Source organism: Pleuronectes platessa, chromosome 18, assembly GCF_947347685.1.
Source record: "Pleuronectes platessa chromosome 18, fPlePla1.1, whole genome shotgun sequence".
In the NCBI taxonomy this organism is placed as follows: Eukaryota; Metazoa; Chordata; class Actinopteri; order Pleuronectiformes; family Pleuronectidae; genus Pleuronectes; species Pleuronectes platessa.
The window spans coordinates 1576184-1596727 of NC_070643.1; the positions used below are offsets into that span (position 1 = coordinate 1576184).

Genomic DNA, 20544 nt, shown 5'->3' on the forward strand with positions numbered 1-20544 from the left:
CTGAGAAATATAATATTTTGGTTATGGAACAGACTCCCACTGGGAAGGTGACATGAGTGTTGATGGTTTACACACTGAAAGAATATGACTGGGCCTGATCTGGAGTGGCAATGCTTTCTGAAGGCTTTTTTCAACATGCACATGTGCACATGCACAGGCAATAAAGGCAACAAACAGGCTTTGGTTCAAGGTAGGGCTGGGGAATTGGGGGAAGTGGCAAAGGACCAGTATCTTAGCTTTGTCACAGTATTCTGTTATAATTTTGTGTAGGTTACTCTTAGGTTATCAGCAGCAGGCTTTGGGGAGACTAAACCTATGACTGGCCTCTATAAAAGATCAGGAGTGGGGTGGGGTCAGGGGTTTGTGTGGGGGCATTAACGTTGCTACCATTGACCAGTGTTAGCCAGGGCCCATGCCAGGTAAACCTGATGACTGCTGCTCAATGATGACCTGGCACTGCGCTGGACAGACCACCTGCTCACAAGAAGAGGCACAACAGCAAGACAGGAGGAGACAGGAGAGAAGAAAGACCAGGGGTCAGACATCATTCAAGTATAGTATTTATATATGAGATTTCCTCTGTCTAGCCACTGTGCCACTGTGAAGAGTACTTTTATTTACTCACAGTGTGTTCGCTTAAATTACCATAGAACAAAACGACAAATAAAATGTTTTCAAGTCTCTACTCAAAGAAAAAATGAAAGATAAATGAAATGTTTGAATAAATTCGAACAAGCAGCATATTCTGAGTGACTACCTCAGGCACTGACTCCATCCTGGAGCAGTTTGCTTCATCTTTAAGGTTTCCGATGTGTCCTGTGTTGTTCCTCGGGACAGACCAGCTGTCCTGAGTTCCTTTACTGCAAACAAAGCTGCAAACAGGTTCGAATTACAAATACATATTCTGTTTGACTGTTTACAGTTTACAACATAGCTGGAGGATAATTAATGTGGGATTATAATTCAGTACAATTTAACAAGAGATAGGATGTAGAGTGCAGTAAGATTTACCTGCGACGGTATCCAAACACGAGAAATAGAACGCAGAAGATGATGCAGGCGGTGCCAATATGGATGCCAATGATGATGCTGCCCAGAGAGGCCTCTCCATCCCTGCACTGACACAGACTGTCCCCACCTGGAAACAAACATAATACTAATGCGGAACATGCTACTGATGGAAAAGAGCTAAACTGTTAATCCTACATCCTGGCACATACAGAGGGGCTACAAGTCTGAAACCTCTTTCAGGACAGAGATTTGAAAAAAGATATTTAGGGAAATCAAAAGTTGAATATTTTTCCCAACATGCAGGTCTCTGATAAAACATGTTGCAAGAATTAGCAAATGTGGATTTACTAATTCAAATATGACCATCCTTTCATGTTGCAGGTGCAGTTGGAGCACATGCTGAAAGCTCTTCCTGGACACTGTGTGGTCCTACTCACCAGTGTTTGGGTCGCTGGCTCCTTCCTCTCCCAGTGATACCAGTCTCTTGGAACAATCACTCTCCCCATTTCCATTGTAGGCCACCAGTTTGATTTCATACACTGCACCCGGTTCTGAAACAACATAAAATATATGAAATAATATTCAACCACATCATGAAACAGAATATAGAACTAGAAGTAGGACATCACAGGTGTACTTGGATTTGTTACACTGAGGTTGTACTTTGGTGCCTGTATTCTACTGCAGTCTATGACCACTTTGTTTTAGATTATACATAAAATTAAATACCCTACACTTCATAATTTATGGTTTAGTCTCTTTCTTTTTCCATATGGGACTCTTTGATTCTGGTGTTTTCTAACCTGCTGTATAGTTCAAATAGATTATTGGGAGAAGGACCAGAGGATTTCATAATATAATCACATATTCTGATGCAGCTACACACAACCACCGACTCACCCATGTTTGAGATGGTTTGGGAATTAATGTGACAGGGCAGCTGGATGGGTCCCTGGAAGTCAGCATTGGGGACCTTGCGGTAGGACAACCTGAAGCCCTCAGCCTTGCCAGCCTTACTGGGCAGCTCCCAGAGGACCTGCACAGCACTGGAATTCACCACCTTGGTGAAGAAGGTGGGAGGGGTTGGCACTGTGTAGAGAGCAAAGATAGAAAATAGAGAGGAATGATACAAACAAACCTAACTGTCCTCCCAGGAGAGGATGAACGACAGCCGAACATAAAAAGCACAAATCAGGCAGCGAAAGCTTAAGAAATATTTTACAATTGAATCAGTTAACTGCACTACAGTAATTGTTCATCGATAAACAGACTTATAAACTTGATATACTTTTTTGGGTTAATTGAATCTGCATTACTTCAATGGTTGCATTATGGACATTTTAACCATCAGATGGAAATCACAAAAGGTTTCCAACAGTCTGGAATTTTTGTTAAAGAATGCAGAATGCAGAAAAGCACAACATAACTTGGACAAAAATAACACATCGTACACAAGAAACCCATTTTTACATCACTCAAGGCTGACCAGGCCATGATTAGGTACAATATTTCCCACCAGTTTCTATCAACCTTAACACATCAATTTCATACATTACGTATGTTTAAATAGTTACAGTTTGAATCTTCTATCACTTTCATGATAACTAACTCTACAAAACTTTAGCTCGCACTCTACTGAGGCCTCATATTAAAATTCATTACTCAACACAGAATCATTTTCTAGGAGTTCTTAGTCAATCTAATCCACTTAGATTCCTGTCAGACACGTCAATGTGACTGTTGCACAAGATCATGTGACATATGAGCCTGAATGTTGACATGTCTAATAGTACGGCACATGCTGATGTAGACATGCGTTAAAATGTTTGACCCAGTCATTTAAAAATATAACGGATAGCTTTCTGTGTCATATTTACTATTAATAATTGTGTGTCATGTTCTTACCTCCACCTAGTGTTGTAGCCACCAAAGTGTGGGACTGCTGGCTGGCTCCCAGAGGAGAGTAGGCCTTCAGGTAGAGGGAGTAAGTGGTGGCTGGTTCCAGGTTGGTAATGTCATGTTGGAATTTGCCTTTACTTATAGCTTCCTGCAGCTCCAGACTGTCAGGCTCTGAATCACACGCCCACATACAGTAAGTTTTTTTTATAATTATGTAATGTTACTTTCCAATTTGAAGTACGATTGATATTTCACAGTAGACTGTGTGTGTGCAGACACTCACCTCCTGTCTTGCGGATGTGCAGAACATAACCAATGATGCTGTCAGTCACGTCGGAGGGCGGTTGGCTCCATGTTATCTGTAGGGCATTTGTGGACAGGACGCTGACTTTGAAGCCCTCGGGGGCAGCAGGTAGGTCTTTACTCTGGACCACAGCCAAACGTGCGCTGGCCTGGTTGGTCCCGGCACTGTTCTCTGCGATGCACTGGTAAATGGCCTCATCCTCTGAACTGATCCGGGTCAGAGCCAGAGTGCTGCACAAACAACCAACAGTTCAGTTTACAACACATTACTTCATTGCTCCTCACAAATAATTAAAAATATAAATACAACATAAGCATTAACATTAAAATACAGGTTGGGTCAGTTTGACTGATGTATTATTATGCATGATATAATAACTTGATTCATATTAAAGCATTGATGTATGAGTAGCATATTATTATTACTGTTGCGGTTGCAGGTGGAGCAGATTTGACCAACTCCAGTTTTATATACAGTTTATTAAGGATGCCTGATAAATCTGAGAGGTCATGAGATGATTCATGGTGGAGGAAAAAGAAAACATTTTCTGATGCTGTTTTCAATTTATGGACTTGACATGGAACTCTCCAATCTTTGATATCTAGTTGAATATTTGACCATTTGAACCTTTACTGAAATAAAAAACATGTGAGGAATTTAAAGGGAAAATTCACTATTTGTTGAAGCTGAACATATTAAAACTTGCCAACGCTGCATCGTTTTCTAGGAACATATTCAAAAATGATAAAGTAAAGTAGAAGACAAAAATACGATATTGATGAATCCCTGGACTGTGTCTGTAACTGTCTCCTTCAGGATAAGATGAGCACACCTCTTCTATACAGTTTTTTTCTCCGACACAGCAATATCGTTTGTTCAAGAGTTAAACTACAATGTCCATATAACATTGCAAATGAACTGTGGGCTGTAATATATGTTCAATAGCAGACCACAAAGAGATCATCAGAAGACATTCAGAGTCCAACAGGCTAAGTAACATATTCTCTGCAGTACTGCCACCATGTGGTAAAACTGTGAAATTCAGATATGAAAAAAAGCTAATTTATATAGTGAGAGTTGACTAACACAGATGTTGTTTTTTACAGACTTTGCCTGTCATGACATAATCCAGTTCAACAACAACACAGTACTCTGATGCCTCTGTCTTTGCGTTGCTATGATTGTTAAATTTCTAATCAAGATGTTCCTCAAATGCTATGATACTGTCACTGACTCAGTCAAGTCGATTTAGACTTTCCATGTTTCTCGAAGTTTTTGATTTTAAAGATCTACCTGTTGTTATTGGTCAGCTTGACATTGTTTCCAGGCAACAGGACCTTGCCGTTCTTCAGCCAGATGAGGTGAGGCTCCGGGACACCCTGGGACACACAGCTGAAAACAACACTGCCCCCTGCTGGTTTGGACACAGACTGCGGCCACTGCAGGAACTCTGGGGGAGCTGAGTAGGAGCAGAGAGGAAAATGGGATAATAATTATAAAAGGTAATAATAGGTTTATTTATGCATTCATCTATCCATCTATCTATCTATCTATCTATCTATCTATCTATATATCTATCTATATATCTATCTATCTATCTATCTGTTTGTTTATTTTGAACCATGGTTGAATTAGTATCCTTGGTGAGAACTGGTAACATGGTAAAAAGCAGTGAGACTCATGCTATGGTTACGCACTGTTAAATATACCTTGTTCAGTGATGGTGAACTTTAATTGTTTGAGCTGTATGATTTTAGTGGTATTATTATGACATTATTTTATTTGTAGTTTCAAATGCAAACTGAATTGACCATCTTATTATCTTATAAAGTTGAAGTTTCTGGATTTTCATGAAACCCTTCAAAACTAAAATTAATATAAAGAGAGATGGTTAAACTTCCATAAACTGTATGTAAAGCATTACATGATGTCAGCTGTGGTCAGCAGTAATAAAAGTATATGTTTGTAGTAAATGATCCCAGTAGGATGTTTGTTCAGTGTTCAGTTCCACCATTTTAAAATCAGATTATGTGCTCTCTGTCTCTGTGTGTGCGTGTGTGTGTGTGTGTGTGAGTACGTGTGTGTGTGTGAGGGGGGGGGGGGGGGGGGGGGGGGGGGTATTCATTATGTAGCTGTCCACCCCTTCATCTGTTCAGTCATCCCACCACCATGCTAGAAGGTATCAGGCGTCCTCAGCTGACCGTTTATCAACCGATCTATACTCAATATTGATCAGTGATTCTGTTGACCTTGGCTTTCCCTGTGCCTCACACATCTTATTATATCTTATTAGCTCCTATTGTCTGCAGCCTGTTATGGGGGCTTCTGTCCCCTGCTGAGATATTCAATGATCATAGATAGATTTTCAACCTCAATGTTTTATTTGAATCATAAAACTGAGCATCATATTTTGGTCACTCAGTTGTGTCACTCAATTGTCACCCAAGCACAAGTTCAGAAGTATGAGCATTAGATGTACCTAAATAAACACATAAAAGATAGATAATATATAATAATAATATACTATAGCAAAAAAAGAATACTGCGTGATTTGGTACTATTCTAGAAATTGTTGGAGCCTTATTTATACTACTGAGTGGTTTTAGAAACAAGAATGCATAATTTATATAATATGTAAGTAAAATCTCAATTCAAACTAAAATTGTTACAAATTTATTTTGTTCACTCTCAACCATCATCTGTACTTTAGCACATCACTTCTGTAAATGTGGTTTTACTTTTCAGCATAGAGTGATCTGTTCTCGCATTCTGAATTCCTGTCAAAGTGATAAACACCCTTTATTATCATAATTCATACATTTGTGTTAATCTGTTTATTTTGACATATAAATATACAGAGCATTCTATTGATGAAAAAACTAAACTCTGCAGTGAATGAGATATGACGTTTGTATATTTTTGCCAACACATTTGGGAAAGAGGTAATGTTGCTTAGTGTGTGATACTTTGGTCCTGATATACATAAAACATGAAGATCTGCAGCTCCTCTTGTCTGGAAAACATGTGGACAAAATATTTGTTGCAGTCAAAGCATTCTCCAAAATGGCTGGTCACCCTTTGAGTGTATCTCTACATGGTGACACCATGGTTGCCCTCACCCATCCGCTGGGATCCTATCCATCTTCAAGCCCTCCTTAATTAACCCTGAGACCATGCCTCCTTTTCCCTCCACCTCCCCATGTGTCTGTTGTGACTTCAGAACCTCCTCCCTCCCTCCAACTGTTTCCATAGACACACTCTGAATCCTCCTGTCAAGGTCAAGGGTCAGAGGTCAGAGGTTGCCAGTCATTCGTCATCTCCTTTCCCTTTCTGTTTGCATCCCCCTTCTGCACCTTGTGCCCTGAAGTGACCGTCTCTACATTTTGTGCTCTTTGTCCCTCTGGCCATGGTCATGATCGTGACCACAGAGAAAGACTCTAACCTTCACACTGAAACACAGCCGGCAGCCAGTCACTGATACCCACTGAACTTGACTCCAGATGAAAAATAAAAACATCCACCTTCACTATGAGTCATCTTGCCTCTGTATATTTGAACCTCAAGCTGTTAAAACTGTATTGTAGGTCAATACTCTTACTAAAGACTAATGAAACCAGAGATTTTTGTTTTCAAAATTAACTATAAACCTTTTATCTTCATGCGTCCAAGTGTTTCAAAACCAATTTAATAGTAAGGTGTTTTTCTATTTCAAATTACATTTGGTCTATTCTGTCCTTCTAATTTACTGGGGACTCACTAAGGGCCAGTACTAATCACAGTATAATCCGAAATAATTCTGTGGTTGTATGTCGTGCATTTTTTGTTCAATCTATGGAAATATAAGTTTGTTAAAGAGCAAAAAAAAATTAACTTGTGCACAAATGTAATCACTAGAAGCTTTACTGATTGTTATTTTTGTGTCCATTCCAGTACATTTGTATATAGAAAACTCAACAGTGAAACTGTACTTAGACTTCTGTGACCTCAACACGATACACTGTTATGTGTGCACAATTATTATATTACATTCTTTTTTTGATACAACTGGATCTACCATGGGTTCTTTTGACATGATCTATCAATAGGATCTAGTTTTGGATGCTCCACTGCAGAATAATGAGGACGCTTTAACCACATTGTGGGTGGTCATGTTACCAGATGACCAAAGCATAAAGGGCTTTTTTCTCCCCCAACCCCAAAACCAGAGCAAACTGATCAATAAATTGATGAATATATTAGAGATCAGTGCCTCCTCTCCTCTCATACACCTGAGACACTGCCAATCACTGAGTGTGTGACAGCAGGTAGTATTGATTGATGTGGTCAGATAAACCTAGAATTGAAGGAAAGCTGAATTACGAATATGAATGTATATTGATTTCACTGAGATTAAAAGACATCTAATATAATAAACGTCAGTCCATTCTTTTTGTCTTTGATTCATATATCAGGGCTGTGGTTCAGGTGGTCAAGAAGCACCACAGTATACTGTTTGGTAGTATTGTGTGAATGTGTGACTTGTAAAGCACTTGGAACTGTCGTGAGAATTACTCAGTCAGTAAGTCATAATTGTAGAGGATCCAGAATAAAATGTCCTCCTAGCCCACTGTAAATTCTCTGAGATTAAAATTCAGAGTCAGGGATTTGGATGATTTTTTCCAGTTTAATATAAATCATTACCTAATAAATATAATGTATATTATATTTTTAATTCAGACCGAAACAGTTCTACCTGTAACTCTGATGACTTATTACATTTCACATATTTATGCTTGTGCAATGTTATGCTTTGATTATAACATTTTCCTGTTTCTTACAAATACCCCAAATATGAGTTCATGGATTACCACTTAAAGGTTTCCTATGGGTCCATGTTTATTAACAGTGGGAAAAGAAGTACTCAGGCCCTTCACTTCAGTAAAAATACAAATACCTCAATGAAGAAACACACCTTTAACTTCTTATCTTATCTTATATTATAACATGTGTGAATGGTATTGATGGATTAAGATACAAGCACCATTAATTCCCTCACTCTCATCTTCACTGTATCTCTGTCTGTACAAACTGAGTGTGTTTGCGGACACGTACAATGTAGGTTTTTAGCATTTGTAGCAAATCAGGTTTCACTCCCATGACTTACAGGAACAAATTTCATCGTACAGAGAAACCAGGGACGCTCCATAAATCTGCAAGCTGCTAACTGAGCAGGTTTCAGGACAACCAGTTAAGACACAGCAAATGACAGTGAGAAACAAAAGAAAAAGTGCCCTGAGTATATGGACATCTATAGGATGATGGATGAATCCAGGTCATAGGGAGCTACCACCCCCCCCACACACACACTCACACCCACACACATAGCTGATCACTGGTGTTAGCCTTTTTTGTGAGAAAGGAACTGGAAGGGGTGTGCATATGTGCAAAGAAGGTGGGGAGGGGTCTCCCATCATCAGTGTCACCACACAACTAGCATAGGCTCCCGGCCTCCACCCCCACTAAACAGCCAGGGGCAAAGGTGAGAAGACAGCTCTGGTATTGACCCTTTCCACCCGCTCCCTTCATCACCACTGCCAGTTAATACGGTCAATTGCACACACACACACATGCAGGATACTATATTAAACAAAGGTTGCAACAATGCCTGCACATTTGCCAGAGCATCTGTTTCTTTTTTTTTGTGATTATCTGACAATCTTCACGTTTATGTAAAATTTTATATTTATTAGGCTTGCTTTGTCAAAAGGGAAAATAGTTCTTCTAACAACTTAAAGACATTATAGAACATTTTTCCTGTCTTCTTTTACATTGTGTTGACGGGTTAAAGAAGATGCTGTTAATTACTCAGTAGTAATAATGATCTTCACAAACAAGACAGTGTGTAACTGAGGCATCTTCAGACTTGTTGGTGGGCTAAACTCATCTTCCTGTTCCTATTACTGTACCATGGCAGTAGCCAGAGCAATGAGATCCCAAGCTACAGAAGGTTTACATCCTTCTCTCACACGTACAATAGTGTCTCTCAGGTTACTCCTGATATTTACTAGTCTCTGCACTATAAATTTATAGTTTTTGGACAATATCCCTCTTCAAGAATTGGTGTAAGACCATACTAAACTGTCAGGCTGCATCCATACTACTGCGTTTTCAAACAAAAACCCTTTCTGTCTACACAAGCTTTTTGGCTCCATATCAGTGTTAATCCCTGTCCATACTAACAAGCCTGAAAACACACATCACATGACCGCTCACGTACACCGGGCATGTGCGTGCAGGTGTAAACAGGCTAAATTTGATTGTTAGGTGCAGAAAGAGCTAGACTACAAATGGGAGGCAGGAATGGCAAAATGGTATCTCCTACCCATGCAAGCAACTGTGTCACTGTAAGATACTGCTCACATACTTCTTAGTTTTATCAGCTCTAAAACTCCGGAGTAGTGTGGACACCAGGCATATCCCTAGCAGAATTGATGCAGTTTCAATGTACAACGTAGTATAATGGATGTGGAATAAATTTCCAGAAGAAGACCTGTTACAGGTATAAAGTTTGATCCATTTGATGTTAAGATGAAATGTTGACAGAATTTTTTTTATCTTTGCCAATAATTTGTGAAAATTCATATCTCTCTGTATTTCTGAACTGCTGGTTATTGCTGTGGAAAACTGTTCCTTGCAAACAAAACACCTAATCTCTAAAGTTAGATACCCCAAAATATGTGGCCACAGTCGAGCCAGAAGAGAATCAAAAGCTTTGCAAAAAAAAATTGGTGCAGTGATCTCTGTTGGTCCTCACCTTGCACCACGAGTCGGCCGAGTGCTGTGCGTCTAATTCTGGTGCCAGGCCGATTGGCAGCACACACATACACACCAGAATGTTGCAAGGAAACATCTGAGATCATCAGGTTCCCTGTACCCAGAACCTGGATACCCTCCACCCCAATGGAGCGCCCATCTGATGGATACAGAAATAGAGAGAGTGAGTTAAAAGTTAATGCATGCTGATTGCAATTAAATAATCCTCCTTTCACCATATGAATGTGATTAGAGGGGTACCTAGCCTGCTCCAGGAAACTATGGGCCTTGGGTTTCCAGTGGCTATGCATTCCAAGATGGCCGTCTGATGGACAGTGATGGTTAGATTCTGAGGTCCTGACAAGATGAATGGCTCCTTGTAGAGTCTGGAAGCTCCACCTGCAAAAAGAGGGAAGAACCAGAGTGATGTGGATTAAATGAAAAATAAACAGGGACAAAGATGATGAGTAGTATGGTTCTGCAGTCTATCTTCCACCATTCTACTTTCACTCTGTGTCACACAGCGGCTGATAAGATTACTATTGAAAATGCTTTGGAAAGCACGTGTGCATTGCATGTCCCTTAGACTGAATCAGATGTTTCTAAACAAGTGAATAAGGTTTTATTACCATATCACTACATTATTTTTTATTACATTTAGATGCGTTTTATTGTGTACCATTTGTGTACCATTTGTGTCAATCTGCAGTTTATAAACAAGCCTGACGGACCTTTCCCTCATACCAAACAAACTAAAAACAATTATATATAAAAATTGTCAGCTTTGGTGATTTTATATAATTTGGTTTTAGTTGTAAAAGCCAGAATGTTGAGGAGTCTGGGGTGTACTACAGTGAAGAATTATGTGAGTAGAGCACTTAAACTTGTTCACTCCAAAGACACTTCTCTGACCACTTGTATGTAACATGCTTCATCTGTGTCCACCTACCAGTGACATTGAGAATGGCCTCATGGCTGTAGCGAGTATTGGCCGGGTTGGTGGCGACACATCGGAAAATCCCAGCATCCACCTGCCTCACACCTGTCACCTGGAGAATACCCATTGGAAGCAGAGTGTACCTGGACAGGGAGGAGAGGGGAGGTCAGTGCACAAAGGAGGATTTATCCATCACTCATTCCTCTCATCAGTTCAGGGTGCAGACAAACATCAAAAAGACTGTGGAGATCTGGATCATGTTGTAGGAGTAGGTTGTATGGGTGTTGAGGATGTCCACTGAGATTCTTCAAGTCTAGCATTGGTTTGTTTTTTTGACAGAGAGGTAGTGAATGTTCAGCTCACAACATCATTAGCATGGTTAGCATGCATTAGCTCTGAGGGGAAATTGTGCTTGTTTACGTGGAGGTTGCTTTCACCCTGAACATCCCAGGGTAAAGCTCTAACATACCTATTTACCAGTGCAGAGTTCCACACTGTAGTGTATGTGTGCATGGTGTTACCTGTTGTCAGTGGTGTTGAGTGTTACTCTGTCTCTCTCCCAGGTGATCTTGGCCTCAGGTACCCCATTAATCTGACACTGGAAACGAGCAACGCTTCCCTCATCCACAGCCATGGACACAGGGTGGGTGTGGAACTTAGGAAGAGCTAAAGAGTAGAAGACACAAAGATCAGCTTCAGTCAAGAAAATACTGCACATGGATATTGTAACATAACAGAAAGGACCAATTCTACTCACAATGATCATTCTACTAGTGGTAGTTGGCACAATTAAGCCTGTAAAAAACACCTGCATGAGGTCTTCTCTGATTCTGGAGGAACTTTGTCATCTCTACGAAAATTACCCCAATGAGATGTTCAAATTCAAATGAAATTTGATCTGTTTAGCCCATATTCACAAATCACAATTTCTCTCATATAATGTGAGAAATCATCTGCCCCTAAACCCTCAATTAGAATGATTGATAATTAGAATTATGATATCATACGGTTATTTTGTTTTCATTTCAGTTTGAGTTTGGCTACAGATTTATAATAGAAGCTCTGCCTGACAAACTGTGGTTGTGGAGTTTTAGGACCTATAAGTTTTGCAGAAGGTCGACAAAGACATGCATGCAAAAGGGATCCAGTGTCTTTGGAGCTTGACCTTCAAACGGGACTAAATTCTTGGCTGTGTTTCTACAATTTTAATTTTTCATTACATTTTTTCAAACTCTGTCCTCAACACTGTCCAATGGAGAAATACACATTTAAATCAATGGGCAGGAATCAATGAGCTCTTTGAAAAAAGTGGCAAACTGTATCTGCAGATTCAGTTTCCTGACATTAACCATGCTGCTGGAAATTACGAGGAGTGTGTAAAATCTGTTAGCAGTGACACCTTCAAAGTAAGGATCTTCTAACTGGTTCATGTTAATTCATCCATGTAGTTTACATCGATCAGGCCTCTGCATTTAATTATGATTTAATGGGATACAACTAAAAAGTGTGTTTGAGTAAATTAGTAGATTCTATCTCGTCAGGGTTTTAATTGCGGAGCCATTTTTAGTTTGTGCAGACAGATTCTGAACACATGATTGAATGACCCGCACTTATACATCATAAGAAAAAGTTTCTTACACACACACACACACACACACACACACACACACACACACACACACACACACACACACACACACACACACACACACACACACACACACACACACACACATATATATATAAACATAGGTAAGCAGTGACATTTTTTCCTCCCATCACTGAGTATTAATTACCCTTTCCCAAAGCATATTAATTTGCATGTCACAATGGTTATACAACTATTTATTGTGTTGTGATGCACTGTCAGACACTTACATGCCAAGAGAACTTTGGCTTTGCGGCTGATCAGCATGCCATAGCGATTTTGGGCAGCACAGTCGTACTCGCCCATATCCGCATCGCTCCCCTCTCTTCGTTTCTGGAAGCTCTGAATGAACAGTGTGCCATTCCCCAGCACCTGAACCCGTGGACTTGTGAGTATAGGCACACCGTTTTTACGCCACGTCACCATGATCGGTTCCTCACCCTGCACCCCACAGTCAAGCATTAGAGGCTGATCTCTTACTGCAATCACATCACTGGGCTCCAGCAGGAAAGAGAGTTCTGAGGCCAGACAGCCACCTGCAGACAGGAGACAGAGACAGACGGGTTATCAGAGAGAGGTTAAGAGCTTGATTAAAATGATCACATGTACATCACCAGAGGACCTTTCAAATTACGCTTTATTGGTGGGAACCCCTATTACTCCCACTCCTGTGTCAAAATGCATCTTCAAAATAACAAGTTTTCAGCTAACATGTTTTAGAAAGACATTTAATCTTAGACACCTTTTTGATAAAAATATTGTGAAAGGTACAATGTCTGAAATGTCACAAGCAAACTCGGATCTTTATTAAAGGGTCAGTGTGTACAATTTTGTGACATCTAGTGGTTGGTAGAAGTCGCATGTTTCAGCTGAATACACGAAGGCCAACATGTAAAAAACATGGTGTCCTTCGTAGAGAGGACCCCTGCTGATGTAAATGTAAAGCATTTATATATAAAGGGCCCATTCTAGGGTTAAGAAAACAACAATTCGTACAATTTACTCAATAACATACTAAGAAAAACATCACTTGGGTTATTTAAAATGGAATTTCTACCAATAGATCCCTTCCACCTAAATCCTGCACACTGAATCTTTAGCTTTTTAACAGATTGCCAGGAGTCTTTCTGTAATTTCAGTACAGCTCGTAAATATGGCTTGTAAACAACTGACTTCAATCTGAACTTGATACAAATGGCATAGTTGGCAGATTTCATGTTAATGTGGAATGACTTATTCGTGGGAGAGCAACCTTGAACTGTTGAGGTTTTTGTCAATACATCGAAACAAATGATGGTGGATCATAAAACTTCAACCCCTCAAACACACAAACATCCCATGGTACCATAGACAATAGCATGGTCATCTTGGTCAAACACCAATCATCAGGGAAGTCTTCACCAGTTTGTCCTCACTCAATACCAAAAATCATCTAATTTGATTGATGCTGCATTTGATTTTGAAGCCTATAATTCTTTCACTGAAGAAGAGCCTCAATGGAGGCTGAATACCAGCAAACCATCTAGACAGAGAGGGAAACGACAATGGCCAAGTTGGAGAGAAGAAGACTGGCAAGGGTTGCCGAGGTCAAGTTAAGAGAGCCTCCATTGAAGCTGGGACCATTTGTGACAATAGTATTGTGACAATGCTTATTTGCACTCAATCCCCAGTAACCTCTGTAAAATCTCCTATCAGCCACCATGCACCCAAGGGCACCATCTGCCCTTCTTATGCATCCCCCGACCCCTCCCTTCTCTTCCAACCCTTTCAGATCCATCTCTGAGGTGACTTTCCCATGCCACCAGACCTCTCTTTGTCACCCTTGTCCCCACTCCTCCATGACCTTGGTGACGCTCCCAGTCTTCCCTGTTTTCTTTCAGTCTTTTCTGTTGCTAATGCTCTCATATGCAAAGAGCCTTGAACCCTGGCATCCACCACTTTCCTCCCCAGCTGTGAAGCAGTAACAATGTACTTGGACTTGAACCTGGACAATCTCTGTCGCTATGGAGTCTTGCATCTGTTCAGACACATATACCCTGTCCTGCCACACAAACAGCATTTATTGTTGTCCAGACACCATCAAGCACAATATCCCACAAATTAACTTGACTTCAGATGTTTTCTGTCTTTTTATTCCCAGTTAAGTTCAGTTCCACTGTGGAGACCAGTTGATGCTAGGTGATGTTCAGTTATTGAACATAATTGTCCGGATACATTAATATATTCACACAGATTTTTTTTATTATAACCAAAGTAACAAAATACATAAAAGTGTTTTTAGCCTGCATGGTACCTGGTAACTAGCATTATGGAGGAAGGAACCTCAAGGATAAAAACTAAACTACATCTGCATGGATACAGAGATAAGTAAGAAAATAACATTTCAATAGATTCCACCAACCTCAGCACATGAAAATGATGTAGATCAGTAGATAAAATGCCCCCTCACTAGTTACATTGAGCAGAAATACTTTCTTCTGAGGTATGGACCCAAAAGAAAGTAGGGGCTGAGGTATCAAAGCATTTACAAACCAGAGAGATGGTTATAATCTATAATAATAATATAGTTTCTCTGGAACTGAGCATGTTGATAGCTCTTTGTTGAAAAGTGACTGAATCAATAAGTCTATCAAATTAAAGTCACTTACAATACAGTGATAGGGCACAAGCACAGCTTTAACATACAGCAGAGATTTTCCCTGTGCTTATGTTAAGTAATTTGCATTTAAGTGTTACATTAAGAAATTAGCATGTCCTCCTTCTAATGGAACCCCTACCCTTCCACCACCAGCAGATGCAGCCAGCAGAAGGGATTGTGGATCTACTGGTCAGCTGTGTCTGGACAGGCTGATAGAACCCTGCAGCCCCTGAGCCTCCCCTTCTTCAGGCTTGGTAATGAAATCCAGGGCTCCCAAGGGGAGACTTGCATTGCATTATGTGGCCATGATTATCAAACACACAGTGTTGGTTACTATAAGGCCTAAAAGGCCAGAGATAATGTGGCATCTAGTACGCACAGGATAGAGTGACCACTCATACAAAATGATAACCTAGGCTTTAGATGATCTCAAGTCTCAATTATGACAAGACATCAGCTAAACATAACTCAACATACGGTAATGTAGCAAAGATAAGGTAATATTACTTAGCATAACACAACTTAAGGAGGCACAAACAATTTCTGAGAGGTTCTCTTTATATTTGCACCAGTGGATTGTATCATCATATCCTATTCCAATAACCTTACTATCAGAGAATGGAGTTGAAAGTGCATTAAATACACAATTCATTTACTCCTTTTAAACAGTCCTGCAATAATTTCATAATTTTTGATGCACATTTTGTTGACACTGTGTCAGAGAACAGTCAATTCAATTTTGTTTCTTGGGTGGTTTTCTGTACAATGTGGTATATAATATCATATCAATGGGCTGTTTCACCAGTAGGACTATCTACCTGTATTAGATCACATTAGATTGTACAGGTGCACCATATAAGCTCAATACCAGTTTTGAGCTAACCTGTGATATTTGTGCCCCAACCCATTGCCATATAATCTATCCATATAATCAATCCATCCATCTATCTATGTGTCTTGTTTCTAGAGTGAAAGCTCAAATTCCAAATGATTCTCTCGATCAGGATGAATGATGGAAGATAACAGTATAAAAACCAAAGGACGTTAGACAACAACCTTTAAGGCAACTTCAGACTGGAGGAGTTAAATATATCCTATACAAGTTCCAACAAGCCAAAACTGCATGGGGTGTGATTAAGTGCATAACATTGGAGATGGAATCATTTTCACTATAGGGGTAGGACTATAATGACATTTTTTTGAGAGGGGGGGGGGGGGGGGCTGTCCAGAAACCCCAACAATAGCACCATGTGCTTGCAACCCCGAGCCCCTCAGAGGTCATGGGAGAGTCAGAGGTGCGGAGGGTGGATGTGTAGATGAGGGGGTGAGGGGTGGGAAGGGTAGGTTGTGTCCAGTGTGTGGTACTATCCCAGCCCTCCACTGCTATTGTTCAGTGAAACTACTGCACATGAACTTCACAAGCTTCTGTCCAGCCCCCATAAAAAAGGGACAGAGAAAGAGAAATTGTCGAGATGATTATATAAGAATCTTCTCATCAATATCTTTGCTCTCCTCTCTCATCATTTCTGTTCTATGGACAGCTTGGTAGAAATGCAGAGATTTGAGACAGGACTGACAACTAGAATGAAGTAGTGCAATATCTCATATTAACCCTTTATAATGGAGTTTGGGCAGGAAAATGGGAATATGTGGGCAGACATAAAACCAACGCTTCCTCCTTTGTCCTCAAAGTACATGTATTGGGAACCTTTTCTGATCAAGAACCATTTCAATACTTACATCTTACAAGAGCCAAATTGAACACATCACACTATCCTCTCTAATGTGATGGCTGGAATTGCATCTGTTTAGTGAAGTGTTGGTGATGATGATGCGAACAGGATGTCAACCTCAGCAGTGATCCCTCACACACTAAAGTCCAGTATTTGTTATGTCACAGGCCAGAGAGATTTTTTTTTTACATTTCTCGTGTGCTCCCACCAACGTGCCTGTGAAACAATGTCTCTGTCAGATCACTTCAAGCACATCACCACAAATTACACACTGGTTTATCTTGTACTTTAGCGAAAAAGAATGTTTGCTAATTTCATTGCATTCTCCTTGATTGTGACCTTTTTTAAAAGCTGAATATTCAATTATATCATGATATTTGTTTAAATATAAATCTCTCTTATCTATCTTCATACACTGATGCTGTGAATGGGCCCAGGACATCCCATCTGCATATGATAGGGGGGGTTGATTTGTAATGGTGGGGGGTTGATTTGTAACCCTGACCAAACACAGGAGTCCCCATTTACAATGTGGATCAATAATCAATAATCCTTAATGTAATGGGAAAATCGGTTACTGGGATTGGTCTGTTTTAATCAGTGAGGGAGGAATGAGCTGACTGAGTAGGACAGATACAGAGTGGAGAAGTGAGCAGCCAGGTGATGTTGTCAATCGGACTGGTCAGAGACTGAGAACAGCTGCAAGATCACTAGAGGTCACATTAGATAAATGAGACTGTAGTCTAGCAGGACAATAACAGTAGTAGAGAGACAGATGTCTATGGTTTATTTAAGCTCATTAGGGACGGTTTCCACAGTTATATTACTACTTAATTCTTCAAGAAATTGTGCTACTCCACCAATGGCTAAAGCAATCTGTTATCATGAGTTTTCATCCCCATTTGCCATTTAACTTTAATAACATCAACAATTAAAAAGATTTTTATCTTTATATTTTTTTATCTTATATTTTTTTATCTTTATACTTTTTATTATTTTTTTGAGGGGGCTAGGGGTTAGTTTTGGTGATTGCTGTGTTGTTCATGGCAACATGGCAGTTTATCCTTTAATTTTCTTCTTATACAATTTGTCATCTAGAGGGGGTGTTCAGTCATTGTGGTCACTGCTGCTCCTGCTAAGTGTTCCTATTCTGTTCACTCTGAGAAAAACTATGTCAACTCAGTTAGTACATACTATTTACAACCCAACATTACAGAGAAGGTTTTTACAAAAACTACAAAACTTGTGATGGATGGTAGTCTGATGGTTTTGGTGCTGTTGATGGTCAAACATATGATGATCATGCACAACGACTTATTGTGCAGGAAATGTACTGGTCATGATCATACTATAACTATTGGTAAAACAGATGAGTATTTATACACATGGACATATCCATCCTGTCTGGAAGGAGAAAAGGCATTAAGGCCTGTACAAATGCAGTAGTGAACAGTTTTGAAAGATGGTAAATTGACTCATTAAGGTTCAAAGCATTCAAGCAGTATGTGCTTATTAGCACCTCATATAGTCAGCTCAGTGTTGGATGAGGGCCCTCTAAAAAATGTCACATCAGCTTCATAATCATATCTCTGCATGTTTTGAATCCTGTTAGCTTTGGCCTAAACTCTCTACAGATGAGACATTGGCCTGTTTTCATTCACACTGCAGGGAATGCCAGTCACCACAGGGTCTTTGTGTCTCCGCTGTAGATGAGACCAAGGGGTATTTCTGCTGGCCTATTCCTTCCTGGGCACTGTGTGGGTGTGTGAGGTCAGTATATATGGGTTGGGGGTTGTTGAGGACACGGTCATGGGCAGCTGTCAGGGGGATTACCTTTTATACTTATATCTTTAATAAGGTCTCAATCTAAGCGCCGACTGAGGGCAGTGTTATGTAGATGAGGGTTCGAGGGTCAAGTCAGGCTTCAGGGAGGAGGGGTTAGGGTAGGGGGGTGGTTATTGTGTCCCTGGTCTGCCCCTCCCCAAACTGCTCCACTGACCATGATGACTCAGAGCCCTACCCCCTCCAAGAGGTTAGAGGTCACTGACTCTAACCCCACACGGCTGTCTGACCTAAACACAGAGCCACCAACGCCGTCTGCTCTGCTTTCCCCTAATGCAAAGCTGTTTGGTTGTCTCTTGAATAAAAGATTTTTGTTGCCATCTAAATCTGTGAGTTATTTCGAAGGTTATGTAATGATCATTCATTATTAAAACTGGAAAAATAACATTCAGATGTAAACCATTACTGCAGGTATAATAGGTGAAAGCCTAATTACAAACAGTTTCTGAAGTTTTGATTTTCACTTCACAGCTTTCCTTGGATGCGGCCTGTTTAAATAAAATTTCCAGTAGTAGTTGAGTGGACCTTGATTTAATTTTTGATTTTTGTACTACTCTTTCTTGACTACCTAGTTCAGGTTAACCGTGTTGATAACCGTTTGAACTGCCAATTGGATTATTTAATATTTATGCAAGTTAAATTGTTAATACTTATGATAACTATTTTTAGACCACAGCCATCCCCTGGCCAAGTTAACAAATATTCTTTAGTGCTTGAGATTTAAATGGACTTTGATGCATGTTTACATTTTAATCCCAATTTGTGTTGAGTGTTCATTCTTTATCTTAGAAATAGTCAACTGATAATAAATTCTTATCATTTGGTTCACTTCATCAAGCTTGCCTTCGAGGAAGGCCCCAAGATGTGCCTAAAAGCTCAGGAAAGCGTAATTGGAATTATGGTTGTGGTAAGCTAAAGTCAATACCTAGAAATTTACCAACACTGTGAGTTTGCATTTTGTGCATATTTATGCATTGATAATCAATTCACACCCATGTCAATATTGACAAAAGCTTGCATCTGGACTAAGATGACATCCATTCCTTGTTGATAATTTGTGAACTATTAATTAGAACAGAGTAGAAACCACAATTCAAGCATTATAATACAGTCATAACAAGCACTGGTTGAACAGAGAGAAGATTAAACTTAGTGGCAGGTTTTATAGAGAGCAGGGACCTGTTGTTGGTGATGGTTATGGATTTCAGTTTGAAAATGTGTTGCAGTTGACTGAAAGTCAAAGTCAAAGCTGGAACAGTACAGGCTCCAGCAACATCTTCTGCTCTCTGAACTTGATCCCTGTTCATTCAGCTCCCATCCTTCACTCATACATCTGAACTAAGCTACACTGTGATTTTAAATCTAAACTGTACTTACCCAGACAGTAGAAGGATGCCAGGCAGATGAGAAGGAGTCTTGGTTTCATTTTGGTTATCTTCAGTCCAGCTGGCAGGATGTTAAAGCTTCTTACCCTTAGAACCCTCAAAAATCAAAACACAATGATACAAAAGTAATCCAAATCCAAGATGTTTTATTCTGTATCCTCCAACGCTATCTTCTTTGGTAAAAAAGCTATAAAAAATATAGAGCTTTTAATAAAGCATTGCAATTCTTTAGATTCCCTGGTCCAGCGTTTGGCCCACAGAAGGCTGCTGGTCATGTCCAAAGCTATTTTGAGAATAGAATAAGGAGGACATCTCGACCAGCACGGACTCATTAGTTATTTAGCTTCATTGTTGT

At 39.9% G+C, this 20544-nt stretch overlaps 1 protein-coding gene across 1 annotated transcript; it reads right to left on the minus strand.

Annotated features, from left to right (window-relative positions):
- Positions 1-399: 399 nt before the first annotated feature.
- Positions 400-20272, minus strand: si:ch211-57n23.4 (immunoglobulin superfamily DCC subclass member 3). The gene is made up of 14 exons (XM_053446972.1): positions 20182-20272; positions 12822-13127; positions 11465-11609; positions 10956-11086; positions 10268-10405; positions 10008-10166; positions 4508-4673; positions 3194-3444; positions 2917-3081; positions 1912-2100; positions 1449-1562; positions 1012-1138; positions 758-872; positions 400-474 (listed from the first exon to the last, which is right to left on the minus strand). The coding sequence occupies exons 1-14, from the start codon at positions 20228-20230 to the stop codon at positions 400-402; spliced, it is 2130 nt and encodes a 709-aa protein (XP_053302947.1). The 5' UTR covers positions 20231-20272.
- Positions 20273-20544: the final 272 nt, after the last annotated feature.

What these genes read in the sequence shown, in the direction of transcription:
- si:ch211-57n23.4 (XM_053446972.1), bottom strand. Translation starts at nt 20,230, where the DNA reads ATGAAACCAAGACTCCTTCTCATCTGCCTGGCATCCTTCTACTGTCTG. An exon ending in CCAAACCATCTCAAACATGG is followed by an intron (nt 1,563 to 1,911) that starts GTGAGTCGGTGG and finishes ATGTTGTTTCAG; the next exon opens with AACCGGGTGCAGTGTATGAA. An exon ending in GTGTTTGGATACCGTCGCAG is followed by an intron (nt 873 to 1,011) that starts GTAAATCTTACT and finishes ACCTGTTTGCAG; the next exon opens with CTTTGTTTGCAGTAAAGGAA.